Source organism: Pollachius pollachius, assembly GCF_949987615.1.
Source record: "Pollachius pollachius genome assembly, chromosome: 3".
Lineage (NCBI taxonomy): Eukaryota > Metazoa > Chordata > Actinopteri > Gadiformes > Gadidae > Pollachius > Pollachius pollachius.
In genome coordinates this window covers 47,838,524-47,862,641 of record NC_136936.1, presented here as the reverse complement: position 1 = coordinate 47,862,641, position 24,118 = coordinate 47,838,524, and the positions used below count along the sequence as shown (strand labels likewise).

The 24,118-nt window shown below is 44.7% G+C and overlaps 2 protein-coding genes across 2 annotated transcripts in view; both read right to left on the bottom strand.

Annotated features, from left to right (window-relative positions):
• Positions 1–518, bottom strand: part of cytip (cytohesin 1 interacting protein) — a 5,004-nt gene extending 4,486 nt beyond the window's left edge. The window contains exons 1-2 of the mRNA XM_079733391.1: positions 285–518; positions 37–77 (exon numbers count right to left, since the gene is read on the bottom strand). Of these exons, the coding sequence (XP_079589517.1) occupies positions 37–77; positions 285–449 (206 nt within the window). The 5' untranslated portion in view covers positions 450–518. The remainder of the gene's footprint in view (positions 1–36; positions 78–284) is intronic.
• Positions 519–3,844: 3,326 nt separating this feature from the next.
• acvr1c (activin A receptor type 1C) lies at positions 3,845–22,456 on the bottom strand. Its single transcript, XM_079733438.1, has 9 exons — positions 22,340–22,456; positions 19,333–19,563; positions 14,610–14,849; positions 13,809–14,039; positions 13,105–13,272; positions 10,687–10,843; positions 7,072–7,196; positions 6,601–6,731; positions 3,845–4,181 (listed from the first exon to the last, which is right to left on the bottom strand). Exons 1-9 carry the CDS (start codon positions 22,407–22,409, stop codon positions 4,056–4,058), a joined length of 1,479 nt encoding a protein of 492 aa, XP_079589564.1. The 5' UTR covers positions 22,410–22,456; the 3' UTR covers positions 3,845–4,055.
• Positions 22,457–24,118: the final 1,662 nt, after the last annotated feature.

Below are 24,118 nucleotides of genomic sequence, written 5' to 3'. Positions count from 1 at the left end.
TTCAGAACGTAACCTCAAACGTAAACAAACATCTACCTGAGAGGGTCGGAGTAATCCACCAACGAGTGTCGTTTCTTCTGCAAAGGCAAAAAAATGCAATCACTTTTTCACAGTCACAAACGACTTTACATTTGCAAAACACATTTGCTTCGACAAAGCCTTGAAGCATCCATGCCTCTGTCTTGCACTGCGGACACTCTGTATACTGTTGGGTATGTAAGTTGTGCTTTATGTTGATGGTACTGTGTGAGGCTGCTGGTGCTGGGTATGTGCTGGTCTCTCACCTGCCTCCAACCCCGGGGCAGTGTACCGGCATCGGGTTGCGTCTCGCCGACGCTCCCCTTTCTGGAGCGCCAGCTCCACAGATGGCCCTTCTTCCTCGGGTGGTTGTCCAGCACACAGCTGTCCTGCCGGGCCAGGCTGAGGTTGAGGTAGGTGGTGGTCTGCATGGTTAGACTAGACGTTATCACTGTGCTCAGAGAACCATAAGTTCCCTGCTTCCCGACCTGTCTGCTCTCCAGATGTACCCCTTGGTTTAAGAGTCTGCAGCTGCAGCTTTAAGAGTAGCAGAGCGGAAATCCAGGTCATGTGACTTCTGTGGGGTTAGCGGAACCTCTGCAACCTCTGCTCTCACCCCCCCTTCCCCCCCCCCCCCACATCTTCTTGTGAAAAGCCTCTCGGCTGTGAATAGAAAAAGGACTTTATTCGTGTCCTTCCTTTCACACCCTTTTTTCAAATAAAAGCCTCTCTTTCTTTGCAAATCGGTTTACGGACATGACAGAAAGCAGCGATGCAAAGAGGAACCGTCACCTTTGTGGGGGATTTCAACACGAAACTCTGCAGCCCTTGCTTTGCTTCAACGGTACCCCCCAGACCCCACATTCCAAAACAAACACACACACACATCCCTCACCAAACACACAGCCCACACACTCCTCACCAAACACACACACACACCCCTGGCCTCAGGTTTGGACCCCTGAGCCTCCTTTTGCACCAGCAGGCAGGGCGATTCGTCTGGTCAGGGACCCTCAGGGGCCGGTGAAACTCTCTTTAAACAGACACCACGGGTCACTGGCTCCAAGGTATCAGACAGGTCAGATCAAAGGGAAGAGCTCTCCGCCGGACAGGAAGCCAGGCCATGTGGGCAGGGAGGAGAGAACAACATAGGGGAGGGACTGGCTAAAAGTGAGGTTAAAAGACATTTAACCAAAGTATAGCGGGCTTACACAATGCAGACGAATGTGACTTGGTTTAAATAAGAAATTAATGTTTAAGTAAAAAAGGGACAAAACCTTGTGTTTGTTCACATTTCTTTACTTACTTATTTGAGGATTGTGGGTACACACACACACACACACACACACACACACACACACACACACACACACACACATACGCACACATATGCATGCGATATGCATCCTCTGCAACTGAGAAGTGAGACTGAAAGTGCCGAAATGTGTTAAAATGTGGGCCTCCTTTGACGTCATAGCAACAAAAGATAAGAAGAAAAACTTAATGGGACGGACTTTCTTGTTTTTAATCAGTTGAATGCGCGCAGTTTCGTACAGCTTGTGGCAGGAGTTTTTATCATCAGGTTCGACTGAAGCTTGCAAATTTACTGTGAATGACGTCCCAGAGGGGAAGTCAAAGCCGTTCAAGGAAGACGGCCATAGGTTTAGCTGACTCATTAATGTAGTGACTCATTAAAGACAGCTTTGGTGATTCAGCTGTCTATTCTGATTTATAAACTCACACAACTGATAAGCAAAGCAAATAACCCAAAAACATTCAAATGCTGAATTCAGAACCACCTCTTAAATGTATCTCCTCCATAATATATATATATATATATATCTTATACAGTCATTTACAATGCTGTACGATTTTAAAGGAGCATTTATTTTCATCTGGTGCAGCAACAATCAGCAATGGCCAATACATGTACGCTTATTGAAAAATAATTTATTGACCAACTGATATAACACACTCTTATATACAATAAATACTGCACAAGAGAACATGTCATAACGAGATCTGCATCTGATAAGAAGACACAAAACAGCAAGATGTTTATAAATATATATATATATATATATACATGTATAACATATATCCCATGATGAGTTGGAGCCAGACATTGCACATACTCATAGTTTTATCTTTGGAAGGACTTCAACAGATTTTACAAACATTTCATGTGTACAATTAGTTGTCACCTGTCACCTGTGCCTTGATGAGAACACATACGAGAGAAGAGCGAATGCTATGCTATGCTAGACTAGGCATGGGTGTGCACTTCACATAGGTAGCATGTCCATGTTCATACATTACAGGCATGTGCTGGCTGCTGTAACAGTTTCAAATGACTGGGACTATCCAATGAGTTGAAGGCCTCATTAAAACTTGAGAAATTAACAGGACTGGTTAGTCGAGTGAATATCTTGTACACTGGTACAGTGTACAGCTATACTTTTCATTCTGGATTTTCAAGATCTGTAATTATAAAAACTATCTTTGAGCTAGACATTAGACATAGAGTTGTTGTGTCTTTGTGGTTTCACTAGGTTTGATTTACTGTGGGTTCACATCGGAGACATTCTTTCCTCACACGATAGAAGTGATGATAAGATAAGATCAAACCGTTGACATGAACATTAGAGAACTGAATGTGTACATGACATATAAAAAGCCGGCTGATTGCTTTACAAATACAAACAAAGTAAACATTGAATATGACGAGTATGTAAAATACCAACTTGTTTGACAGGTGTGTTGGTTATGAAAACTATGAAGTCTCCTCCACTGTTTAAATGAACTGGAATGCACTTTAGAAACTTGGGATCAATACAGGAGACGCAATGTAGACATTCACGTATGCGGCGACAGTCAACATCCACAAAGAGGCTCACAATTCAAGAAAATCATGTTTGAATGCACACAAACATGTATAGGCGCAACCTTGAAATAATTTCCTTTCACGGTCTGAGTCATCATCGTTATCTTCGCTAAAACTGATAGAAAGTCGTTTCTCCAAGTAAATACATCCAATAAGACAACGTGAAACAATTTGAGACTCCATATAAAAATAATGTCATATTTCCATCAACAAACAATTCAAATACATAATCGTCAAAGTTAATAATTCACTTTAAGGTTATTAACTTGAGTCTGGTAGATACCAGAATATTTACTGAGAACTGATTTTTTCATCGACATGAATAAATAAAAGCTATCAGCAAACAAAGTACAAAAAGACATGTATACATTCAATATACATCACAAAGCATTCCATGGTCAGTAATTAAAGTGCTGAACGTTCATAAACAAAAGGCTTTAAATCTACAATATTCTTTAGAAGCGGGACGTTTTAGGAGCTGAGCTTTAAATAGACCCTTAAAACAAACACTCAAGGTACTCCTTCTTAGACAAAAGGCTGTATTCCCGACAAATACGTTAAAGTAAACTTTTTTTCAAGAACATTTTTATCCGAAGAACATGAACCGGGAGTGTCCTAATCCACGAATCCTCCTACATTGCGGTCGTGTGACTGAGAAACACAGACACAGGTATCCCTCCTCACACTCCCTTAGAACAATGCAATGCGTGTAGCCTACTAGCATTTATGGCACAGAAGCAGCTTCAAACGTGCGACCTAAAGCTTCAGGGCACTTGAACGCAGGTGAGGTAGTAGAACATCTAGAACACACCTCGTCTACGATAAGCCTCTCCAGACGGCTCCCTGACGGTGCTCGCCTGTACTTACCGAGGTCGGCCTCGGTTCACCGCTGTTACCCGGGGACACGGCACTGCCCGTGACCCCCCCGAGCAACCCCCCCTTGGCACCGACAAACAAACACGAGCTCATGGTGCGCCTGTGATGTGTGCTCTTGAACTGCAGGGGGCGCCCCGGCAAAGGAGAGAGAGAGTCAAACGAGGATAATCCCTCTCCAGCCACTTCAGTCCGTGTCGGCGGCGAGCGCGGAGGTCAGCGGGGGGGCTAGGGAGGAAGCAGCAGGGGGTAGTGGGCGGGGGGGGAGGGGAGATGTAGTCTAATCTTTGACGTCCTTGAGTACGGTCACCTGAGAGATGGTCTTCTTGACCCGCAGCGCGGTGAGTCGCGCGGCCGCGTTGCCATAGCAACACTCCCTCATCAGTTTCCCCATCACACGAAGGGCCTGTGGAAGGAGAATACCTCGTCACATTACCACTCCTACTCTCCTCTGAGATACCGTACACTCGTGCGTATACAGGCAAACACATTTCATCCATGTAAATATCTACAACTTTGTCATTCATCTTTGGGACCATTTCTTAAAGATGCTCCAGTGCAAAGCGACTCACAGCCTACTTGAAAAACAAGTCAATAAAGAGCAAGTGGGCGTTTTTTTTTGGCATCTTGCTCAAGTAGGAGTACAAGTAGGCCGCGGACATTGGGCATCGAACCCAGTACCTTCTGGCTAGGAATCGCAACGGCCCTCCCCACTGCACCACCCTGTCTCCCGTAGATCCTACGCAGCGCTTCGTGTCTTCCTCTGCGTCCCTTGAAGGAGCAGGTAGGGGGAATGGGGGGGGGGGGGGGGGGGGGGGGGGTCTTGCTCAGAGGAGGCCGATAGGGAGATCACGGACATTGGGGGTTGGAACCCAGAACCTGGGTTCCAAGAACCAACCCCAGGTTCTAAGTCCAGGGGCCCTGAGGGGCCCAGATCAGTCCCTACCTCTGACCTATCTCAATACATCGCAGTAGATGTATATATATATATATATATATATATATATATATATATATATATATAAATATATAAGTACGTTTGCCACCTGTGATGGTAAAAATATCCCTGGTGTGTTAATGACCTACACCATTTCACCACTAATGCTTGGACCGTTAGTTAAAAGGGGTTCTGGTCTCAAAGCACCTGCCGATAATGGATCCTGTTCCGGTGATGAGTGGAGTTGCCGTGTTTTAGAGACAGAACATCCCATAATAAGAGAAATAGTTTCAAAGTTAGAAGAATGACTCATCTGTGAGCCATGTCTCACCGGGCTAGGTGTTGATTAAGGGGTCGTCTGCCGATTGATGGACCGCTGATTGATCGCCATTTGATCATCAACGTTTAAAATTCAATCACATTCAGATGGGCACAACGGGACTGGGTTTGTCAACCATTAGCCCACACATGTGAGGTCCACATGCAGTACACACCCAGCCCATATGACCGTTTCATCTTCAACAGCACGGGAAACAGCTTTAAAATCGCCCCTGAACCACTCCCTCTTCCTCTTCCTCTGTTTGTACTTAAAGTCGTCAGCGTCTCTACCAAGCCTCTATGTATCGTCGTGTCTCCTAACTCCAACCCCGCCCAGGGGGCCCCTGTAGGGTTCTCTTCTCCATCCTCATCTGTTAGATTTACCAGTGAACCCCCAACCCCTTACCTGAACCTTAGCAGTTTAGTGACAAACACTCAATGGTACAACAAATAATACAAATACAATTGGAAAAAGACATAGACTCCTGTTGCTTTATCCAAGTCAAGTACTAAGTTGTTTAAACATAAGACTGAAGGCGGGCTAAGTCAAGAGCTAAGTCGTCTATAACATCAGACTGAAGACGGGCTAAGTCAAGAGCTAAGTCGTCGATAACATCAGACTGAAGACGGGCTAAGTCAAGAGCTAAGTCGTCTATAACCTAAGACTGAAGGCGGGCTAAGTCAAGAGCTAAGTCGTCTATAACATCAGACTGAAGACGGGCTAAGTCAAGAGCTAAGTCGTCTATAACATCAGACTGAAGACGGGCTAAGTCAAGAGCTAAGTCGTCTATAACCTAAGACTGAAGGCGGGCTAAGTCAAGAGCTAAGTCGTCTATAACGTCAGACTGAAGACGGGCTAAGTCAAGAGCTAAGTCGTCTATAACGTCAGACTGAAGGCGTGCTAAGTCAAGAGCTAAGTCGTCTATAACGTCAGACTGAAGGCGGGCTAAGTCAAGAGCTAAGTCGTCTATAACGTCAGACTGAAGACGGGCTAAGTCAAGAGCTAAGTCGTCTATAACGTCAGACTGAAGACGGGCTAAGTCAAGAGCTAAGTCGTCTATAACGTCAGACTGAAGGCGGGCTAAGTCAAGAGCTAAGTCGTCTATAACGTCAGACTGAAGACGGGCTAAGTCAAGAGCTAAGTCGTCTATAACGTCAGACTGAAGACGGGCTAAGTCAAGAGCTAAGTCGTCTATAACGTCAGACTGAAGACGGGCTAAGTCAAGAGTTAAGTCGTCTATAACGTCAGAATGAAGACGGGCTAAGTCAAGAGCTAAGTCGTCTATAACGTCAGACTGAAGACGGGCTAAGTCAAGAGCTAAGTCGTCTATAACGTCAGACTGAAGACGGGCTAAGTCAAGAGCTAAGTCGTCTATAACATCAGACTGAAGACGGGCTAAGTCAAGAGCTAAGTCGTCTATAACGTCAGACTGAAGACGGGCTAAGTCAAGAGCTAAGTCGTCTATAACATCAGACTGAAGACGGGCTAAGTCAAGAGCTAAGTCGTCTATAACGTCAGACTGAAGAACAGCTAGAAGACACAGGCCTCTCTCAGGTCCTCCCCGCTCACCTCACAGCTCTGCCATTGGTTGGGGATGCTGGGGCGGAGCTTCTGCTCACAGACCACCCTCCTCATGTCCTCCACAGACGGGTCTGTAGGCACCAGGTCGTAGTAAGGCAGCTGGAAGTCTTCGTTCAGCCCTAGGAGAGAGGGAGAACATCTTTAACATCGATTGACAGAAGAGGCTTGTATAACCAGAGGAGCTTGTTTATGTGTGCTTTGTGTGTGTCCTTGTTCTGACTGTTTGTGTGTGTGTGTTCTAAGTATGTGTGTATCTGAACGTGTGTGTGTGTGTGTGTATGTTCTAAGTGTGTGTTCAAAGTATTTGTGTTCAAAGTGCGTGCATGCATGTGTGTGTGTGTGTGTGTGTGTGTGTGTGTGTGTGTGTGTGTGTGCGTGCGTGCGTGCGTGCGTGCGTGCGTGCGTGCGTGCGTGCGTGCGTGTGTGCGCGCGCGCGCGTGCACGTGTGTTTCCAGGTACCCTGGGCAGAACATCTGCGGGCCAGTTCCCAGAAGACGAGGCCCAGGGAGTAGATGTCCGCCCTCTTAAAGGACTCAAAGCTGTCCATGTTGATGGAGTCGTCCAGGAGCTCTGGGGACATGTACCTGGGGAGGAGGAGCTCAGTGAGGCTTCATCAGGACAGGCAGAGTGTCCATGCACAACACATGTACTATGCTGATTGAAAAATAATGCATGGACCAGCTGATACAACGCTCTAATGTACAATCAATACTGCACAAGAGAACATGTCATGATGAGACATCCACATCTGATCGGAAGACACGTACCATCGACAGACAGACAGACAGACAGACAGACAGACAGACAGACAGACAGACAGACAGACAGACAGACAGACAGACAGACAGACAGACATGAGATATTACAGATATAGATATTACAGACAGATATTAAATGCACCCAAACCATTGTCATTCTGATAACTATGTTTTAACAAACTGTCTCTGGCTTGGTCTTGAAGCCTTCTACTGTTCAACTGTCACTCCCGGCTCATAACTGAAGAATAATGAGTAAATATTAGGCTGGGAGATGAACGGTGCTCTACTCCCGCAAATAGAAATGCTCCCCTAATGGAAGTCCAGAGTAATCACTGGTTCTCATACGTAGCTGAAGGGCGCAGGCGAGAAAGCGCTATTGGAGTTATTTAGTGTTGCTCCTGTCGTACACAGGGACGCTTTTAAAAAACACTTCCATCTGCACTTGTTTATCATGAGCTACTGTGAGGATAGCAATACCAAAAAAAAAAAAAGAATAAAAGAAAAAGACCTAAATAAAAAAAAATATATATATATATATATACATACATATAATATATATCAGTCAAGTAGGATGAATGAGAAACTGAACAGCAAAAAAAAAGTAATTTTGAAAAAAATAAATTATTATTATTATAAATTACCATGGCTACTTTATTATAAGTAGCCATGGTTATTTCCACTCCAGTGTGTTCAACAACAACAATAATTTTTCCCATTAAAAAGCAACCAAATGTGGTGATCTTCCAGACCTTTCCATGGATCAACCTCTGAGTGGTCGAGAAGAGGCCTTGCTCTTCTTCACGGTCACCTCGACATTTAATCACAAACATTTAGTTTATTTTATATAATGGTAGTTAGTTTGACCCAAATTAAAACTAATTCTATAATTAATTTTGGAGTTTCCTGGACAAAATAAATGTGTTCAACTTAGTCAAGGCAACAACTTGACAAAAAATAGGAAACAGTCACATTAAAAGAAAAATGTCATGGTTTATGTCACACAATGAAAGACATAGGTCAGAATGGTCTTGAAATATTCTCAGTATAATTCATCAATAAATACCCAATGTATGCATTCACAACCATCTCCTTTCATTACACCATATTAACATTTACATTTAGGGCATTTAGCAGACGCTTTTATCCAAAAGCGACTAACAATAAGTGCATTCATCAGAAGAAGAGAAACAACAATATATCGCTGTAGGTAGAATAAAAATATTCATAGAATAAAGTGCCAAGCACTAACAACTGCTAGGTTAACACAACAAGGGATTATTGAACTGTTGTCCTATGTTCACACACACGTTGGCAATACTCTATGCTAAAACGGTTTATATTCTGAGGCAGTAAGAAAGAGCAGCTGATAAACCGATTGCTATCACAGGAGGCTTCACTTTATGAACTACAGTCTATTAACCCCCTTCCTGGGCGACCCTCTTGCTTTATTTTTCGCTAGCCAAAACATTCTGGCGCGTCTGTCCGCCACAGTGTCATTACTATGTAAATACAAAAAGCATAGGCTGAGCTATAAATAGTCCCTGTTGATACTAGCATAGCATCAACAGGACAGTGGGAATGGGAGAAGTGAATTCATCCACCTGGTAAACACTCAACACTTTTGACCTTTTGACTCGCTTCTCCTAGTGCTCAAGTCAAACTTCGACTATGTTCCGACACGGCTTTGACTATGTTCCATGCTTGGGGCTCGAGGGCGTCGATTAGGAAATAGACTAATATTTTACTAACAAACAAGACGTTTGTCGCTATGGTTACAAAGTGCTGACTCACGCCTGGCGGTAATCGCAAGCTCAGCGTGCTGAGTCAGTGTTTGCTGAGCTGTCAGCACGGCAGCTCAGCTTCCAGAACAATACAAGATTCCGCAGAGAGACGAGATTCCGAGTCGGAGCACTGCGTTCGGTGTTCGTCTTTGTATCCGTCAGGTTTTCCTGCATGTCTCATCTGCGGCGCTGCTCGACATTGCTCGACAACAAACAGCATCAACCTTGAAAGGCATCTCAGCCCGATACACATGCTCATGAAGAAGGTGTGAAGAAAGGCCTCACATAACTGCATGAATAGGACTAGCAAGGCTAGGGCAGTTTCAACAAAAGGATAAAATGCATGAAAGGAGTGCTGGGCGAGGAAAATATATTAAAGGAGACATATTATACCACCAGGTGTGAGTGTGATTAGCCTTGCAAGCCGTTTCGAAGCCTTTCGAGCCTAACCAGTGGACTGAAGTAAACGTTGCTCATCTATCCAGCGCAGATCTAGGTGGACACGCCCACTAGTGATGTCTTATGGGGCAGATTTTCGAAACGGCTTGTAAGGCTAATCACACTCAAACCTGGTGATATAATATGTCTCCTTTAAAACAAATCTAGAAAAGGCCTCTTCCAGCACAGAATGTTCCCTGCTTTTGTAAATCTTGGTTTTTGTCGCTGTATATTATGGTTTATTCAACCGGCGGGTTGTGAGTAGATTGAATTGCGGTGGGCGTAAGAGGGAGGAAATGCAGTTTGAAGCATTAACTGCTAAAAAATAAATGCTAATGAGGTAAATACTGAATATTGTATGATGATTTGGTCCTCAGCAGACCCTCTCATTCAATCATGTCATTCGTGAGCAGGGTTGGGCTAGGGCCTTTTGCTCAAGGGTTACTACACGTAGCCTGAGGACACGGGTATTGAACCCACAACCTTTCAGCAAGGAGTCAAACGCCCTATCAGCTTGAGTATAAGGTACTGTACTGCTCCACCTAGACCTACTGCACCACCTAGACCTACTGCCTCAGTGTACTGCACCACCTAGACCTACTACTCCACCTAGACCTACTGCTCCACCTAGACCTACTGCTCCACCTAGACCTACTGCCTCAGTGTACTGCACCACCTAGACCCTACTGCACCACCTAGACCTACTGCCTCAGTGTACTGCACCACCTAGACCAACTGCCTCAGTGTACTGCACCACCTAGACCTACTGCACCACCTAGACCCTACTGCTCCACCTAGACCTACTGCCTCAGTGTACTGCACCACCTAGACCTACTGCCTCAGTGTACTGCTCCACCTAGACCTACTGCTCCACCTAGACCTACTGCCTCAGTGTACTGCACCACCTAGACCTACTGCCTCAGTGTACTGCACCACCTAGACCCTACTGCCTCAGTGTACTGCTCCACCTGGACTTACTGCCTCAGTGTACTGCACCACCTAGACCCTACTGCCTCAGTGTACTGCTCCACCTAGACTTACTGCCTCAGTGTACTGCTCCATCTAGACCTACCGCCTCAGTGCACTGCTCCACCCACCTCTTGGTGCCGACGCGGTGGTTGGCGGGGATGTGGACGGTGTTGGCGCTGGAGTCGTGCTTCACGGCCAGGCCCAGGTCAGCGATGGCCGCTGTGCCGCTCTTCTTCACCAGGACGTTCTTGGACTTGATGTCCCGGTGGGCGATGGCCGGCTTCCCTGCAGGACCAACACGTAGATTTATACATTATAATGTTGTATAATGTACGTATGTTATGTTTATTTACCGATTATATAGCAGTATAATGTATGTATATGATACACTATATAGTCATATAATGTGTGTACATTTACACGTTATATAGTTGTATAATGTGTGTATATTTACATATTATATAGTGGTATAATATATGTTTATTTATAAATGATATGGTAGAATAATGTATGCATATTTTGATTGCATATAGTAGTATAATTATGTATATTTAGATATGATATAGTGGTACAATGCATTTGCATATTCGCTACAGGTATATACATTATATCGTAGTATAATGAATATCTATTGACATATCTTAATAACATTTGAAGTCAGTTCATATGTATTCCCTCCAGCAGTCCTGACCAGACTAGCTACAGCTCTGTGATAAATGGCCTTCCTTCTAAATCAATTATGAGCGCTTATACAACAGACCTGCGTTTCAACTTTAAGACTAGGAACCAACTCTGAAACTCTTTACCCCCTGCTGTGCGTCGTATCTGGTATTAAATATAAAATAAGGTAGAGATTTTAGGGAGATATTTAAAAAAAGAACTGCAGCGTTATTTTTTAGAGGGGAGGATTAATTCTGCACTGGTGCCATCCTCCGCATAGCCCTCCCTGAACACGATAAGTGGCGAAGAGTTCATCATCATGAGGGATATCTGTGTCCTCCAAACACGTAGCACGGCCTCAAGTCAAGCCAAGTTCACTTGTATATCCCTTCAACACAGAAGAGGGATCCCTCCACCTCAATAAAAACTATGAATGCAGTTTTCAGCATAGGAATAAACCTCAGTAGTATACTACAGTTAAAGTATTAGTTTACTACAGTATAAGCACACTGCAGTATTAGTAAACTCCAGTAAGCACACTCCAGTATTATAACACTCCAGTATTAGCAGACTATAGTGTTAGTATACTTCAGTATTATTATCCTCCAGTATAAGCACACACATATGTTAGAGACCTACGTTAGAGACCTACGTTAGAGACCTCCGTTAGAGACCTACGTTAGAGACCTACGATAGAGACCTCCATTAGAGACCTACGTTAGAGACTTACGTTAGAGACCTACGTGAGAGACCTACGCTAGAGACCTACGTTAGAGACCTACGATAGAGACCTACGTGAGAGACCTACGTTAGAGACCTACGTGAGAGACCTACGTTAGAGACCTACATTACAGACCTACGATAGAGACCTACGATAGAGACCTACGTGAGAGACCTACGCTAGAGACCTACGATAGAGACCTACGTTAGAGACCTACGTTAGAGACATACATTAGAGACCTACGTTAGAGACCTCCGTTAGAGACCTATGATAGAGACCTATGTGAGAGACCTACGTTAGAGACCTACGATAGAGACCTACGTGAGAGACCTACGTTAGAGACCTACGATAGAGACCTACGTTAGAGACCTACGATAAGAGACCTACGTGAGAGACCTACGTTAGAGACCTACGTTAGAGACCTACGATAGAGACCTAGGTTAGAGACCTACGTGAGAGACCTACGATAGAGACCTACGTTGGAGACCTCCTTTGGAGACCAACGTTAGAGACCTATATTTGAAACCTACGTTGGAGACCTGTGTTGGAGACCTACGGCTACGTTGGAGACCTACATGAGAGACCTATGTTAGAGACCTACGTGAGAGACCTACATGAGAGACCTACGTTAGAGACCTACATGAGAGACCTACGTTAAAGACCTCCGTTGGAGACCTCCGTTGGAGACCTACGTTAGAGACCTACGTTGGAGACCTACGGCTACGTTGGAGACCTACGTTGGAGACCTACGTGAGAGACCTACGTTGGAGACCTACGTAGGAGACCTACGGCTACGTTAGAGACCTACGTTGGAGACCTACATTAAAGACCTCTGTTGGAAACCAACGCTAGAGACCTACATTTGAAACCTACGTTGGAGACCTGTATTGGAGACCTATGTGAGAGACCTACATTAGAGACCTACGATAGAGACCTACGTGAGAGACCTATGTTAGAGACCTACGTTAGAGACCTACGTGAGAGACCTACGTTAAAGACCTCCGTTAGAGACCTACGTTGGAGACCTACGGCTACATTAGAGACCTATGTTGGAGACCTACGTTGGAGACCTACGTTAGAGACCTACGTTAAAGACCTCCGTTGGAGACCAATGCTAGAGACCTACATTTGAAACCTACGTTGGAGACCTGTGTTGGAGACCTACCCTGCGTGCCGATGATCTCCATGTGGAGGTGGGCGAGGCCGCTGGCCAGGGAGGAGGCCAGCAGCACCATGGCCTCCACGGACACCGTGTAGCGGTTCAGGTAGTCGAAGAGGGAGCCGTGCTCGTGGTACTCCGACACCAGCCACAGCTGGGTCCACGACCCGTTGTCTGGAGACACAGAGGGAGAGGAGGACAAAGGCTGGAGGAATGCCTGGTGGAGGCCGAATAGTGACACGCCAAAACTAAGAAAACACTAAAGGTTACATCATTGAATAAAAAGCGACCATTCAATCATTTCAAATATCATAAAAATTGAGACATTGACTTATAGTGTGAAATACAAAGACTACGCCCGGTGTACTAAACCAAATTGCTTAAAACCTTGTATATTATGTCCACTAGCATATAAAAAACAACACTACAGACATACAAGTGTTCAGTGTTCGTCCCTGAGCAACTTCCAAACGTGTTTGGCAGCAATAGGCCCTTACTTATGTATATAATTAAGGTAGGAGGTATAAGTCGTTAAGGTAGGGCTAAGGCATAAGCCCTACCTTAACGACATAAGCCACCTACCTTATCCATAAACATAAATAAGGCCCTATAGCTGCAGAATTTGTTTGGACCAAAAGCATTCGCTGAAAGACTTGACACGACCCTGAAGGTCAGGTGACTTCCCAGACGCCCTTATATGGTCCCCTTACCCTTGTTGTCGGCGGCGATGAAGCCCAGGATGTTCTCGTGCCGCAGCATGATGGTCTGGTAGATCTCGGCCTCCCTGAACCAGGAGCGCTCCTCCCGGGACGAGAAGATCTTCACCGCCACGTCCTCGCCGCGCCACTTCCCCCGCCACACCTCGCCGAATCGGCCCTTCCCCACGCACTCCTGCAGCACGATGGTCCTCGCGATGGTCCGCTGGACCAGCAGAGGCAAACCTGGGGGGGGACAGCGGGGGGGGGGGGGGGGGGGGGGAGACGGACGGTAGGACCAGGGTTGAAAACGTAGGCCGGGTTTTTTTACCTTTTAAAGATCGCTTACAACACATAAACTCCTTCCCCTCTCTCGCCTCCCTCCTTTGAACTATTCCTAGTCTTATATACCAATTTCAGTTTTTTTAGCTTCCAATTTTTATCCTATTTTATCTTTTTACTTATATACGTTAATGTTCAATGATTTGATTCTGTATTTACTCTGTTAAGCGACTTTGAGAATTAAGAAAAGAGCTGTATAAGCTGAATGTATTATTATGTTGTATGATCTTATTTAATCTTGAGGGTTTTCTCTCCTTGTTTTTTCTTGTTTTGCGCGAATTAGGCAGAGCTTATCTTAGTGTTGCTTAACGTAGTTTCTCTTTATTATTTGGGGTAATCGTATTACTTTTTAATTGTTTTTAGCTATTTTTATTACTTAGCTTACGTGGGCTAGCGGTTCTCCTACCGACGCGGTTTTCCTACCGACGCGGTTCTCAGACCGACGCGGTTCTCCGACCGACGCGGTTCACCTACCGGAGCCGGACCCCGAGGTGCTCATGTCGTAGATGAGCTCCTTCAGACACTTGTCGGGGGACATGACCAGGTCCTCCAGGGGCTCCTCGGAGTCCTGCTTGTTGGCCCTCCGGTAGGAGCAGCGCTGGCTCTGGAGGGCCAGGACCCCCAGCAGGACGGCCACACACAGCAGGCAGCAGGGCACCACCACCACCAGGGCCAGCTCCACCCCGGCCCAGCCCGGCTCCACCGACGGCCTCTCTGACCGCCGCAACCAGGGAGAGGGACAGCGTTAGCCTGCTGGGTACTGGTATATACTGGTATATACTGGTATATACCAGTATATACTGTTGTGTACTGTTATGTACTGGTATGTACTGGTATATACTGTTGTGTACTGCTATATACTCTTGTGTACTGCTATATACTGTTATATACTGTTAGATAATGTTATACACTGTTATATACTGTTATGCACTGTTATGTACAGTTATATACTGTTAGATACTGTTATATACTGTTATGTACTGTTATATACTGTTATATACTGTTGTGTACTGCTATATACTCTTCTATACTGGTATATACTGTTATGTACAGTTATACATGTTATATTCTGTTAGACATGCAAGGTAATGTAATATACTGTTATATACTGTTAGACATGCTAGATACTGTTATGCATGCTAGATACTGTTATAGACTGTTATGTACTGTTTTATACTGTTATGTACTGTTAGACATGCTATATGCTAGATACTGTTATAGACTGTTATGTACTGCTATTTACTGTTAGACATATTATATGCTGTTAGACATGCTAGATACTGTAATATACTGTAATATACTGTTATGATCTGTTATACGTGTTGTAAAAAGCACATTTAAACACAACGGTAATCTGTGAAAGTCAGTAGTCAAATGTGTGCTGGCTTTATGTCTTTATGGCTCTCAAGGTCGGTTATGACTATAAAAGTCTTCTAGTGTGTTCCAAGATGAACAAGCAAAAGGATTTCAACAGGAGTAGAGTCAACGTACGGAAAAAAAGAGACAAAACTGTCAACAGGGGGAAACGCAGGTGACCGTAATTCTCGTCAACACAGATGATGCACATTTCACAAGGACAAGCGGGCTGAACAAGAAGTGCATGGGGTTTGTCAGGATTCTGACCGTTAAGAGAGGGGTTTTGGTAACAGGGAGTATGCCGCAGACAATAAGAGTCTCAAAACTCAACAGCCTATCAACAAGGGTTTGAGACCTGAGTTCTGTCTGGGTTAAAGCCCTAGAATCCGGGTTGGAGTACCAGAGAAAGGATCAAGTTCCTTTAGGTCGGGTTGGAGTCCCGACGTGGGTACCAGAGAGACTGTTGATCTGATCTTAAATACATTGCACTTTCTAAAATGCTGATCTATTTTACTAATTTCTTTGCATATGTTTCTTTTACTTATCTATTATTTTATTTTATTGTATGACAATGTTTATATGTGAAGCACTTTGAGTCTGCCTTGTGTATGAAAAGTGCTACATAAATAAAGTTGCCTTGCCTTGCCTTGCATCAGCATTTTGATGCATTCATAGACGCAGAATATGCACGGTCTGATGCGTCCACTTTACCCTCACATGTGTGTCGCTTGTTTCCGTACCGATGTCAAGTATCAATCTTGTGTTCACACAATGATGCTAGTACCCTCTAGTGGTCTTTCTATCAGTGCTCAAATTAGGAAGCTGTGGAAGAGGAAGAATAATAATTCTGCATGTAAAATGACACCGATGATATGGCCTCCTTCAAAGGCCGTCAACACTCACAAAGCCACTATGAGCAGAATACAAACAAGCAGTCTCTCTGCACTCTGGCTGGCTCTACTTTGGGATTAAACCTCTCAGTCCGCGTAGTCTAAATAAATGATCCTCTTGCAGGATTTGGAACAAACTATCTTTAGAAACATCCTCTCTTTCCGCTCCGGGCCTGGTGACTGTGGGGGTGAGCTGAAGCCCAGCCAGGCAGCCAGACACAACACAGACCTACGCCAATGTGTCTCATCACTTTAATGACGGTTCTATAGCTGCAGCGATGGATACCAGGATATAGGTTTCCTTTCTGTTAGGTCATGACTGCATGTTATTGCTTATGAATAGCAGCCCTGCGTAGGACTTAGTTTGTAACACAGACGCCATGGAATCAAACATGAAAACGTGTATGTGATTCATTCGATTACAATTTAATTCTTAATACAACTAAGAGGTAATTAGGTAATGATTCTAGTTTTGCTATGCACAAGCCGATTGTTTATTATGTGATAATAGCATTTTCTGAATACCTGAAACATATTGCAAGAAAGTGAACACAAAATTGAGATATTTCAAATGTTGTATTAACCCTGTAAAACCTTCTTGCAGAGGGACAAAAGAAACACCTTTAGAGCAGTTGTTTCTTTCATTCCTGTAGCCTGCTGACTCTCTGTCCTTGAAATATAAATAAAGTCCTTATTCACCATTTCTAAGCACTCTCCACCGCATGAGAGATCACATCCCAAGTCCCCACATCGTTTCCTCTATCATCAGGTTTTATGCATCTATGTTTTTATTCAGTGGCATATTTGAGGAGAGATGGGATAAGCTATTCATGACTAAAAGTATTAATCGTCTCCGTTATTATTCTGACATTTAAAACGTGTCCTTGACGCTTTCTCTCTCTCCTCTCTCTCTCCTCTCTCTTACCTATCAACTATACCAAAAGGGACTTGGAATGTGAGTTTTACAGTATCACTGAGGATGATTATTTTGATATAATGATGATTTATTTTTTCATATTAAATCAGATTTCATATTTTCTTGCACTCTCTGTCATTGGCTGAATGGCTTTTAATCAAAAATCTGCAGATGGCGGATTCCTCTGGACTAAACAAATACAATATCGTACCAATCCTTGTATCATGCATACTCACATACAATATATCTCCCTGTTATTCTCCCTGTTATACTCCCTGTAGTATTTCTGACAAAGCAAAACGCTGCACTATTAATCAGCATTTGTATTGCATGTACTGTATGCATTACATCTGCGTTCTGGTATCTGGGCAAAGTCAGTGTTGCTCCACAGAAGTGCAGAGAGAAGTGCTATAGAGAGACTAGGAAAGTTTGAACGAGCGTCTACGTAAATGCTACCATAAAGCTAATCAGAGAGGGTACAGGGTATGGTACCCTCCAATCCTTGAACACAACCCCAGCCCTCTGCGTCCATATATCCTCCCAGCATCCCGGCTCCAGTCCAATCCAGAGCCCAAAAGGAATCACATTGATACTCATCACGATAGGATGAATTTGTTAAAGACTTAACTTTTTCATTTTATTGATCCCTATCTTTTCATTGGCGCCAACGGCAACTAGGAAACACCTGCATGTCAGCATTGCCCACCATCAATACGGTTACCAGGGCAACCAGGGAAGAAACCTGATGTGCCAACTGTGCACTGCAGTCCCAACTCTGCTGACATAATGAATACCTTTGAATCTCGTGAATACACTCAAGTCACTGTGAGTCAGCACGTTCTTGTGCAGCCATTTACAGCCACGGCAGCACAAGACATACACCGCAACATCATACACAAGCTGCCTCTCAAATCAAATGACTGTTTCCAGTCTATTGTTTTCATCGCGCTTGGAAACACACAGCCGGAGAACAAACATAGGGTTGTAATAAACCTTTTGTTTGGCTATGGGGACCAGAAAGGAAAGGTTTTACTCATAACCAAGGCATGATTCATCAGAGGACAAGGCCACGGTGTTAAGCTGTGATTGGACCCTTGTTTAGTTTGAGGATGTTCAAAAGCAGTTTCTCTTTTTACATCCCATAATCACTTTCTGCCTAAGGCATTATGCTGAATACAAGATGAACCTTTAAATACATCTTGGGCAATTATGCTCTGAGGCTAACAATTTGTATATCGGAGGACCCTCTAGTCCGACTCAGGCCCACATGAGCGTAGACAAGGTATTTATAAACCATAGAGAGTGATGGTTCCCCTGGTACCGCGGCCAGCAGAACATGACATCACAGGTCTAGCGGAACCGGGCTCCATGAGTCTGGCAGAGGATACCGTCCAGTCTGCCAGGGAAACGCACGTGTGAAAGAACGGAATGAAGAGTGAGAGAGAGAGAGAGAGAGAGGGAAAGAGAGAGAGAGAGAGAGAGAGAGGGAGAGAGAGAGAGAGAGAGAGAGAGAGAGAGAGGGTGAGGAAAGGGAGAGGTTGGGGGGAGAGCAGAGAGAGAGAGGGTGAAGAGAGGGCGGAGAGCAGAAAGAGAGAGAAGAGAGAAAGGAGAGAGAGAGAAGATTGATAAAGAGAGAGGGAGGGGAGAGCAGAGAGAGAGGTGTGAGAGAGAGAGAGCAGAGAGATAACGGATGGGGAAGAGAGAGGGTGGAGAGGGAGAGAGAGAGAGAGCAGAGAGAGAGGGGAGGAGTGAGAGCGAGGAGGGGGCAGAGAGAAGTGAGAGGAGAAAGAGGAAAGGGAGAAAATAGAGGGGCAAGAGGTAGAGACGGGAGAGGGAGGAAGGAGAGAGAAGAGAAATAAATTAGAAGCGAGTAGATAGAGAATAGAGAGAAGAGAGATTGTGTCCTTGGCGTCACGTCAGCTCCCACTCGTCTGCTTAATGACTGAATAAATGTAAATAACACAAAATCACGCCCCCCCCCCCCCCCCCCCCCCCCCCCCATCCCCACATGCCCCATCGCCGCTCCGGGCCGTACCTGAGTACAGGTGCAGCGTCACGTTGTTACAGAAGTCGGTGAGGCAGCAGTGCCTCTTGGACAGGTTGCGGGAGCCTTGGCAGAACATCTGCCCGCTGTACTGGGCCGGCGTCAGGCATGATTTGACCCGCTCCTCCTTGCCGTTGACCAGCGTCACCGAGTTCCAGCATGCCCCGGCCGGCTCCGTCTCGCACGTGTGGTTCGTGCACAGGTGGCACACGCACCTGAGGGCTGGAGGAAGGAACGCAGGAACAGTCGGCAACATTCCGTGTTCGCTATGTTTTAGTCACTCGCAGATTGTGTCCTCGCAGCCTCGCTTGGAAGCCGATTTGGACGACGGTGTCATGAGGTTTCAGCCTGTCACCTACCTGTGGAACTACTTTCGACCCACCAAATAGATCATTATTATCAATAACAAATCTTTGTATATTATTCATCCCTACAGTATTCCCCCTTTCAGTCTTTAAACATACGTAGGATCAAGAAAAATATACAAGGGCCACATTTCTCTAAAACTACATGTAAATAAATGACTAAATGGACATAAATGATTAAATGCAACGCCTTCATTTTCCATCAGCAGTGGTCCTTTCCACAACATGCAACCTGTTTCAAATCCTAGGCTGACAAAACCAGTATAACCACCCTATGTGTCTTTTATGATCGTCCCTGTTGTTATGATGAAAACAGGCACCACCTCAAAAGAAACTGCGACGCGTATTTGGAAAAATATCTTTTTTTTTCACATTGCTTTCACAGGAGCGTGAAAAACGCCTTGGCAACAGCAGCTCCCGCGTTACTCCGCTGCAGGGCTGAGAGACAGTGTTGCCAGATTGGGACAGATTTCCCCGCCCAATCGGGCAACACTGGTTGAGACGCAACACCACGCGAGGATACGCAATACGACGCAAGGAGACGCGCGGTAACGCCGAGGGAACATCGCAGGGGCTGCCGTTTTCCTGCACTGTCTGTGGAGGGGTGGGTGGTTATGTAAGACGGACTCTGCTCCTGGAGGGGCTGTAATGCCTCTTAATCTAACACCCGGATAAACTGCTGCTCTTCTGGGTGGCTGATGTGCTGTCCTGCCTGGCCGGGGAAGGCTGCTGGGACCGGTCACAGCCAGGTTCTCACAGCAAAACGCATGGGAAACTGAGTTTATATCCGCCAATGTTTAGTGGGGTTACTGCTGGTAATTCTACTTGGAGGCTGATTACAAATCAGGGCCTCCATGAGTTCAATGTCTTGATCATGAGTTAATGTATAATGGGTTCCCTGCATGTTTTTTTCAATAGGAAATCTTGATTTTAGCTTCATAGTCACATGTTTGCTCACGTTGAAAATAGTTGAACACGTTAAAAGTTATAACAACACATTAAACGGTATAAGTCTAAGGTGCACACTAACAATGGATTTCTAATTGAGAGTATAGACTGAATAAAAAGCATAAAATGCAAATATAATACTTATGTATAAGGTCTCCTAGATTGAATGATCTCTACTAAACATATAACAAAAAAATGTCCTTCATATTTCTGTGTCCCTTGCACCTGACCAACCAGTGAAGGCTTTGTTTCATAAACATTTAGTGTTTTTAACTCTAAAAGAAACAAATCTATACTTGTAAAGCGTAACTGCTTTATAATTTTAGCTTTTTTAACACCCATAGTCACACTTTAAACGATTGCATAATATAAAATATATGGCATTATATAAAAAATATAAATTTGACAATAGAAATACACCACTATCAATCAAGTATCCTGATCTTAACAGCCTAACAGTGCAAATATCTTTCTCATGCACCTGAACTTAATGTGGGAGCAGGCCTGTTCCACTGGCTCTGGAAAGAGTGCGAGGCACAGGAGCAGCAGGTGTTTGTCTTGCCCCTCTGTATTTGATCACTCAACCGCCGGTTTCCAGCGTGTTCCTCTGGGAACGCGGTCTGCAGATCATCAGGTGCGTCTGACAGCGGAGGTGATAGAGGATGTCGTTGTCGGCGGCGTATTAGAGGCGCCTGTTGGCAGCCCCTGCTTACTTAAGAAGAATCGGCTACACTGAGCAAATATTAGACCACACAAATAACTACAGAGTGAGGTCATAACGCCAAGAGCAACGTGAGATCGAATACTGTTGCAGGGATGCAGATCCTAGTTCATGTTAAGTGTGATAATTAACAAAGTATAATTGGCGTATGTCAAACATCAAGAACAGGAAAATGAACACAAGGAGTAGCAGATAACAGGTCCAACCTCAGACTTAACAATCTTATTTTCCTTGTGGTTAACCGATAAAATCCCGATGAGTAGCCTACTGATGAAACAGCCAGTCCATAAAAACACATAAAAACACACCACTACTTGGCAACCAGGCCCACTGACCCGTGGATCACCCAGGTGACTCACTCCTGACATCTGCTCCGTGTGCTGGTCGTATTTATAGACACTACTGTTTATTTAGGGTGCAGAATCACCCAGCTGTTCCAATCATAGAGGACCGCCAACCAGGGGTTAGGCTTTCCAACCCCTGGATGGCTTACACTTGAAAAACAACACGCTTGTTGTTTTCCCTGGATTTTATAGGCCTACACTGTATTTTATTATTGCCAAAGTTTCAGTGTGTTGAGCGAGTTCTAGCGGTTGCCTACCAATTGGTAAAGCACCCATAAGCACCCATTTAATGTCCATTTCTCCATCACAATAATATTCTTACTGATAATGAAAATGATTGCTCAGACTTCTTAAACTCTCATGTGCTTTGAGTAGTAGTAGGGCTACAATCTGACACGACAAACTCCATTCCAAGTACCAATGTCGGCAATGGGTCACATGGCATTATAACAATTAATAATAATATATTTTTTTTAAAAGCAATTAAAAAAATATTCGTCGCACGTCGTTATCATGCTAAGCATTAAAGACAACCATAAAAAATAAAAAGATAAAGCAGTCCAGAGAACAAACTCAGCGGAGCGGAACGTGTTGCACAGAGTCCAGGTGGGTTGCAGTACCTTGGCTGAGCTGAGCGACGGACAGGAAAAGCAGCGCCGCCTCGAAGCTCAGGGTCCGCAGACGATTCATCGCCGCGGTCGCATCTGGTCGCCTTGCTGCTGCCGCTGCCGCTGCCGCCGCCGCCGGCGCTGCTGCCACTGCTGGACTCTTGTTTAAACTGCTATTCCACCAGAATTCATCCCACTTTTTGAGTTGCCGCACTTCGACCACGACGCGCCCCGTGCATTGCTCCCTCTCAACAGGCACACACACAGGCGCACGCTCGGTAAGCAAAGAGCGAAAAGTGAATACGCAATAAAAGAATCGCTCCGCCTCTGTTGACAGGAGTAAGAGGATTACCGCGCTCTACACCCCACTGATAAACACACGCTGGGAGTGACTCCCTGACTGGAGGAGAGAGTTGGCACCGAGTGTCCAGTCGACTCTGCCCCCCCCCCCCCCCGCTGTGCTTGAAGTAAGGAGGGCTGCGTATGAGGCTTCTCCTCGTGTCTTTAGTGCATCCCTCCGGTTTATGCTCCTCCGGTAATGGTTCCAACAAATGAGTCGATTAAGCGAAACGCGCCGTCTGTCTCTGTTGGTTCCTTGTCCCTGCAGGTGGCCTTAAAAACGTTTACCTGTTTCCCAATGCAAAATGGTCAGTCGGTGTGTGTGAGCCACTGATGACCACCAAACGAGTGCCTTCTGAGCCTTTGCTCCAAATCAGTGAGCGAAACACCAGCTAGGCTCCAATATCTCAGTTCTCTGTGAGTTTGTCTCCTTATCTCTAATTATCTGCAGACATTCCCTGCGTAGCTGAACTCATCCAACCTGAAAGTGCAATTACAGGAGACACTTTTGATCTGGGTTATTGCATGCACATATTTAAACATTTGGATGCATTTGTTTGTATAACATCTTTAAAAATATATATATATCACAATGTCATCAAAATCCTGCATTGTTTTTGTATGATTATATATTCTATAATATTTGCAGATCATAAAAACAAGCGATAATTGCAGATTGAAAGTATAAAATGGTCAAATTCATGTCCACTTCAAACGTCTTCAGTTGCCTACTGTAGGCCATCATTGGCCGACCATGAAGACCACTTGTCTATCTATCAGGATGTGATAAATGCCACCTTTTCACTGAGTAGGATCATAGGACAAACGCAGGCGTCAATCATAGCTCTAACTATGGGTCCCCTATCTAGTCTCTGCAGTGGCTCATCTGTGGCAAAGCATCTGTGGTGAAACTATTTTCTAATAAAGACATTATCGTGATGAAGAGCAACCATGAATTGAATGCAAAGCAAACCCAAAGTCTGCGTCGATAGCACATGCCCATCAGAGCCGTGGTTCTGTGTGAAGTGAGCACTTTGAGTCCGGGAGCCCTTCAAGGATTTCACTCAGAGCGGTGATACCCAATTCAATAACAACCAGTCACTTACTGGGAGGGACAGTGCCTAGAATAGCAGTTAAAATGTAAACATTGGATGATACAATTGATTTTAGTTTATACAAGCCAATTAACTCATCAAGTGTCTGTGACTGTGACCATTTCCCATTTGTGTTCATGGAATTCACTGCATTTAATTGCTCAAACAAGTTTTTTTTTTTTTAAAAGCCAGGTTTACCGTCGCTACATTCGACAGACCTGAAGGTTTCATCCAGACCACCTCAGATATTTTAGCCCTACTGTTTACAATATGAATGCGACCTAGTCTGGTTTAAAAAAAACAACAGATTCTATGCCGGCTGACAAAAGTATAGTGACACTATTCAGTAGTTTGTATG

Coding starts and splice junctions, on each gene's coding strand:
- acvr1c (XM_079733438.1), bottom strand. CDS start 22,409: ATGAATCGTCTGCGGACCCTGAGCTTCGAGGCGGCGCTGCTTTTCCTG. Junction 19,564..22,339: donor CGTCGCTCAGCTCAGCCAAG/GTACTGCAACCC, acceptor TCCTTCCTCCAG/CCCTCAGGTGCGTGTGCCAC. Junction 14,850..19,332: donor GACGCTGCACCTGTACTCAG/GTACGGCCCGGA, acceptor TGCGGCGGTCAG/AGAGGCCGTCGGTGGAGCCG.